Source organism: Zeugodacus cucurbitae, chromosome 6, assembly GCF_028554725.1.
Source record: "Zeugodacus cucurbitae isolate PBARC_wt_2022May chromosome 6, idZeuCucr1.2, whole genome shotgun sequence".
Taxonomy (NCBI): domain Eukaryota; kingdom Metazoa; phylum Arthropoda; class Insecta; order Diptera; family Tephritidae; genus Zeugodacus; species Zeugodacus cucurbitae.
Genome location: NC_071671.1, coordinates 42,643,040 through 42,649,489, shown reverse-complemented (window position 1 = coordinate 42,649,489; position 6,450 = coordinate 42,643,040). Strand labels below are relative to the sequence as shown.

The 6,450-nt window shown below is 32.6% G+C and overlaps 1 protein-coding gene across 1 annotated transcript; it reads left to right on the top strand.

Moving 5' to 3' along the window:
• Positions 1-3,595: 3,595 nt before the first annotated feature.
• Positions 3,596-5,888, top strand: LOC105216062 (endocuticle structural glycoprotein SgAbd-4). Its single transcript, XM_011190336.3, has 2 exons — positions 3,596-3,975; positions 5,353-5,888. The coding sequence occupies exons 1-2, from the start codon at positions 3,806-3,808 to the stop codon at positions 5,588-5,590; spliced, it is 408 nt and encodes a 135-aa protein (XP_011188638.1). The 5' UTR covers positions 3,596-3,805; the 3' UTR covers positions 5,591-5,888.
• Positions 5,889-6,450: the final 562 nt, after the last annotated feature.

The following is a 6,450-nucleotide window of genomic DNA, read 5'->3' as shown; positions in this document are numbered from 1 at the left end:
TATTAAGTTGAGCCAATCGGTCTACAAAGACATTAGTCCGAAAGTATTTAAAAAAGATAAATAATCAAAAATAAATAAATAATATATATAATATGGAATTCATTAATTATATTAGTCTCGTTGTTAACTTTTAAGCCAGAATATGTTATATTTTTCAGAGAATATAATATAAAATAAATATATGAAGGGCTTGCTAAAAAGTACTTTAAACAAGTAAGGAAAGGCTAAATTCGGGTGCAACCGAACATTTTATACTCTCGCAATTTATTGATATATTTTTATTAAGATAACACACAATTTTACCCAATTTGAAAATCCTATAATTAGGTAAATGAGAGCTTTATGAGAGAGAGAGAAATTAAATTAAGATACCTGAGAGATTTACCGAAATTTTCGGTGAAAAACTACCATGGGGCACTGAAGTCTTCATATTCGATATTCGGGGCTTTGAAGAGTTATTGTCCGATTTCGACAATTTTTTCACAAGTGATGCCACAGATTATATACAGTATTTGTGTTAAGTTTCATTTTCCACACGTGTCAAGAAAATATTATATACCGAATTTCATTCGAATCGGTCGAGTAGTTCCTGAGATAAGGTTTTTAGTATTTCTGACGTATTTCGTTAGTGAGATAACCCACTTTTAATAATTTTCCACCTAACCTTTGTATGGGAGGTGGCCGTGGTTATTATCCGATTTCAACTAATTTTATGGTGTGTGGGGGGGTACGAAAGAGAACCGACTACAGAAAGTTTGTATATAATCCTTTAGCTTTATTGGTTTGCGAGATATATACAAATAACCAATTTGGGGGCGGGGTCACGCCCACTTCCCCAAAAAAATTACATCCAAGTATGCCCCTTCCTAGTGCGATCCTTTGTTCCAAATTTTACGTTTTTAGCTTTAAATATGGCTTAGTTATGACACTGTATGTGTTTTCGGTTTTCTCCATTTTGTGGGCATGGCAGTGGTCCGATTTGGACGGATGGACGTACGGACAGACAGATATTCGGATTTTGACTCGTCTCGTCATCCTGATCCTGATGTCGTTTAGTTTTATGACTTATGTGAACAAAACTATAACACACTCTTAGCAACATTTGTTGCGAGAGTATAAAAAAGAAAATTTTTGACAAAATTATATTTCTTATGGCTCAATCTTCCCCAAATCATTTTTCTATTAAATAAAAACATATTCTTACTAGTTGATTGCAAGATAAAAGCGCTGATTTAGATCGATTTTCCATACAAAAGAAAAATCGCATTTTACAACATTATTTTTGAATCGAATACGAATCGAGTTTAAAATGGAAAGCAACTCCGCTTGTTGTACATGCTGCAAATTTGGATGTAATAATTAATTTAATTCGAACGTATAACTATTCAAGAATGTTCCTTTAAAATTTCAAAAACTCTTGAAGATATAGTCGATTTATGGTGGAAACGTCAGGCGACGGCGAGAGCGCCTCAAAACTTTAGACGCGTTTTTCTCGAAACATTGTTTTTACGACTGGCGCATGAGGTTACTCAAAACCTATTAATCCAATCGGTTCCAAATTTTAATACTAATTTGTATACATTTATAGCTATGAACTAGGATAAATCAAATTGGTTTCAACTTGAGTTGTGGCTGAGAAAAATACGATTTTCAAAAAAAATTTTCAAAGATCCTCCATTTTCTTAATTTTTTTGCGAAATCAATAATCCTAGTTCATGCCAGAGCAAAACATGTACTCTGTCTAATCCCGTTGGAATTTTTGGTTTCAGATGTTCCAGTGAGCGGAAATCACATGCGCCGCCGAAAAGAAGTGCGTTTGTTTGATCACAAAAACAAAGCTTTTTAAGTCTTCAAATAAATATATGCAAAGTTACAGCACTAAAAAATAATTTATGTTCATTTACCAGCCCATTGAAATCGTCAAAATATTAAATTGAGAATGGGTCTCCTTACCACAAAGGTATACGTCTGGTTGCTTATGACAAACTTTCAATTGTAAAAGAGGTGGATCTTTCGTTTATGACAACAAAAACTGATTTCACACGAACTCCCAAAAGTGTAAGGGAACGAAAATGTCGGTATCTTTGTTTCTATCACTCTCGAGGCGGGAGCTTGCTCTTCATTAATTACACTTTCTCAAGTTTACTCATTCAAGAGTTCTTCAGAATTGGCGTGTTATGAAATGAATATATAAATGGTGAAAATATGTACATCCATAATTTTTCCAATAGATGACTTTAGTAATCTGTATTTCGCGTTATTTGAAATTTAAATCGTATACATTTCATACAAAAACCTTCAATTTAATTGAAAAATAATGGCTTTATTTATACTAGATTTTATTCATTGATGAAATCAACTTCAAAACTTTATAAGCAAAAGATGGTGGAAATAATTTTGTATGAGACCTATTAAAACTGATATTTAATTAAAACTACAATCCAAAATATTTTTTTTCATCGTGTGAGGTAGGTGAGTTATTGAAATTCTGCATACACATTAACATGCACAAATTCAACTTTGATCTTTTGCAAATGTAATGTAAATTTTACACTTATGACCCACATTCTGCAAGCAGCCGGCAATAATGCAGATCATTTAATTTACGTAATTTAAACAAACACCGATATTTATCAATACACTGGGAACAGCTTTACGGCTTATTTAAACCAAAAAATAGCAAATCATATGCTTGCTTCCGAACAGCAGCTGCTGCCAATTCGGACATGCCGGCCTATTATCAAAGTTAATTTAATGAATTGAACAACGGTGATTTTTTTAAACAAAATTTATGCACGTAACGCGTTCCCGTAAGTCCAGCAAACGGCTTTACTTTATAATAGCGCTGCGTGTACGCGATAAAAAAAGAGTAGAAATATGAAACAAAAGAAACACAATTTCATCATTTCAACGCGTGAATGACGAACACAAATTCGGCTAATCACAATTTGTAAGCGCTTGATTGTTGTTGTTAATGAGCCTTTCCTTCCTTTGCAGTGAGGGTTACTCATCACATCTGGCTTTTCAACACATTCGACGAAAAAGGAGCAGTTCACAGAAGTGCCAAGTGAATTGCGAACGAAATAAAGTGAATGAAAATAAAAATAAACTGAATTATGTAAAATGTGCTTAGGTTTTGCACGCTGTACGCGAGTACACTGCTATTTTGCCGCACGAATACTTGTAGATATATGTATGTGTGTAGGTGTTTGCTTGCTGTTCGCGAATATTTACCTTAGCGGTTAGTGCCATTTACACACACACCCACCCCCTCACACACATCCAAACACTGATTTTAGATTTGCCTCTCGTGTTGTTGGTGGTAGTCATCATATCTCTTATCTATCGCGCCCATCTTTCCCTTGTCTCACGGGCGCTCACGCACGCCGTCACCCATACTCACACAGCACTACACATGCATATACATGAGTACATACTTACATAGAGTACGCATTGCCGGTAATTGGAGTCCGCTTCGCTTTTTTCGCTATTTTTGGTTGTTTTTTTTCACATTACTCACCGCGATTCTTCGCTGTACTTCACATGCGTTGTGGCGATTCTTCAAGAAAATTTTCGTATATAAAAAGGCGCTGCTGCTAAGTACCTGTCAGCCAGTTGTTAAATAGCATTTCCGACATTCAAGTGGATTACAAAATCGCTCAGCGCCAAGCGAGACAAAAGGATATAAGAGCAACTCAGTTGTGAAAGTTAATTACTGCAAGTTCATTTTTCGCATTTAAACAATCTAAACGCAGTGTTCCTCGCGGTGTAAATTTAAACAAAGTTTTAGAAAAATATATTAAAAATGTACAAGTTTGCTACTGTTTTATTGTCGGCGGTGCTCTTCGCTATTGTTTTGGCGCGTCCTGCTGAGGATGAAGCTGCGGCGCGTGCGGCAGTTACCACAACAACAACACCTGCTACAATACTCAAGCAAGTGGATGTCACCAATCCAGATGGCAGCTACAATAACAGGTGTGTATGATGAGTGTGTGTGATATTTACCAATATTATGGCCATAAAATTTGAGTGGATTAAGAACAATTTTAAAGGCATAATTTCTAGAATTATCTGGAAATTTTATTTTTTCAAGATTCAAACAGCATTCTTCACTTTCAAAATTTCATTTTAGATTTATAGCTTTTTGTACTATAAAACAAGCTTAACAATCCACTTATAAATTAGCTTAACATTTCTTTTTGACAGCTCTTAGAAAAATTAAAATAATTACCAAGAGTTAATAAATACCTCATAACAAAGCTTTTAATAACAGTAAATAATTCCAATTCGAACATTGATTAATATACTCAATAATATAAGCAATTAAAGTGATAAATTACAAATTGATAAATATGTCAGAAATGCAAATATCTTCTGGATATAAATTCTGCATTCAACAAAAATTCGCTTAATTATTGCTGTTCTTTTACAATTTTGTGAAATTAATACATTTCTTAAAGTATTAACTAATTTGTCAATGTTTTTGCAGCTTATTTGAAGCATTTCAAACTCTTAATAATACGTCAAGTCCAAAAAGAGCAAGTTTTAATAAAAAGTATGGTATATTGTATTCCTACTAGTCTTATTCCCGCTTGGAACAGCGCATAAGCTTGTTCTTAAGCTGGAATTTCAGTTAGGTTAAATTTCATCATTAATTTCTTTATTAATTTAAATTTTAAATTAGCCGAGCCGATTACTTTAGATATTGCAGTTTTTAGAAAAAGTTGAATATACCGAGTTATAATTCACTACTAATCTTTTGCTCAAGGTATGATTTTTAATCAAAAATAATTATTTGTACCCTGTTTCCACAATCTTCTATCTCTTCTCTATTTATAAATCCCTTATAGATAAAGAAAAAGTTATTTTAGAGTATTTGAAAGAATCACCGACCGTCAAAATAGACATTCATCTATTTCTAACAATAAACTTTCTCTCCTCTCACTCTCAGTCTCTCTATCTCTCTTTAACTCTTTAAATATACTTGAAACATTCTCTGAAAAATCAGAATCTGATCACAAAAATAGTAGTAGAATCGCAAAGCAGTATCTACCAAAACATATTTCTAGAAAGTGTCCTCTTTCAAATTATTTCAAAACAGGAATTTTATTGATTAGGAATATCATTTGACAACGAATTATGAAGTACTCACTTCAGCATTTTCTATTCACCATTTTAATAAAATTAAATCTAAACATAAGAGAGTTGGACAGCTAAATATTGAATATTAACTGACTTTTTTGAACTTTTTTAAACTCAAACAAAATTTGTACGATTACTACATTCTAACATTGCTATCTAATCTGTATACAACATTCCTCCCTCTCTCTCTCTCTCTTTCCCCACCTCCAGTTACGAAACCTCCAATGGCATTAAAGTCGAGAACGCCGGATATTTGAAGAAAATTGTTGTGCCAAAACAGGAATCCACCGATGGTCAAGTGATCGAGGAACACGAAGAGTTGGTGTTGGTGCAGACCGGCTTGTACTCCTACTCCGATCCTGAGGGCAATATCATCACACTGCGTTATGTAGCCGATGAGAATGGCTTCCAGCCACAAGGTGATCACTTGCCAGTGCCGCCAGCTTAAATTCAGGAAAGACAGTAAACAAAATATAATTATTTGCTAAAAAATTTAAAATTAATAACAAAAAAAAAATAAAAAGTAAGCAAGTAATGCACAAATAAAAGCGGAAGTAATGAAATAAGTTGTAAGCGATAAGTATTACATTTAACTAAGTTAATTAGAAGCGAAAAGGTTAATAAACCATAAGTCAATAGTTGCATAACTTTAAGTAATTAAATAATGAAACGATAAAAGCTGCCATTTAATGATAAATAAAATTATTGTATGTGAAAAGTAAATAAAGTTGGACTTTAAAAATACATATGTTTGTGTTGTTATTTTCATTAAAAACAAAAACCAATGACTGGGTGACGGGAAGTGATGGTGAAGCCGCAGTTCAAAATTATACAGGGTGAGAAGTAATTATGACTAAAAATTAATGATTTTCGTATTTTGGGATTTTTTGTTTGATGACAACTTGAACTCAGGATGGCTTTTAAAATATTTCTTTTTTTTCATTTTAGGAATAATATTTATTTAATGATTTTAATATACTTATTTTCAGTTAAAAATAAATGAAAATATTTTTATTGACGAAGAGGAATTATTTTTAATACTGTAGACTAAGTTTCATAAAAAATAAAAATATGTCCCTTATATGTATGTTCATGTTTAAAAAATTCCCAGTACTGGATGATAAAATAACCCGAAGGTGAAGTAAAGCCAATTATATGTTAATTATTTAAACCTTGATTTTAATAATACAAATATGAGGGTGTTTAGAGCACACGTAGCTTCACTAAAAAATGTCCTCGAATTCATATTTTTGGATAACTATTAAATTGCCATTAAAACTGTCCTTGCAGCACAATACAAATAAATTT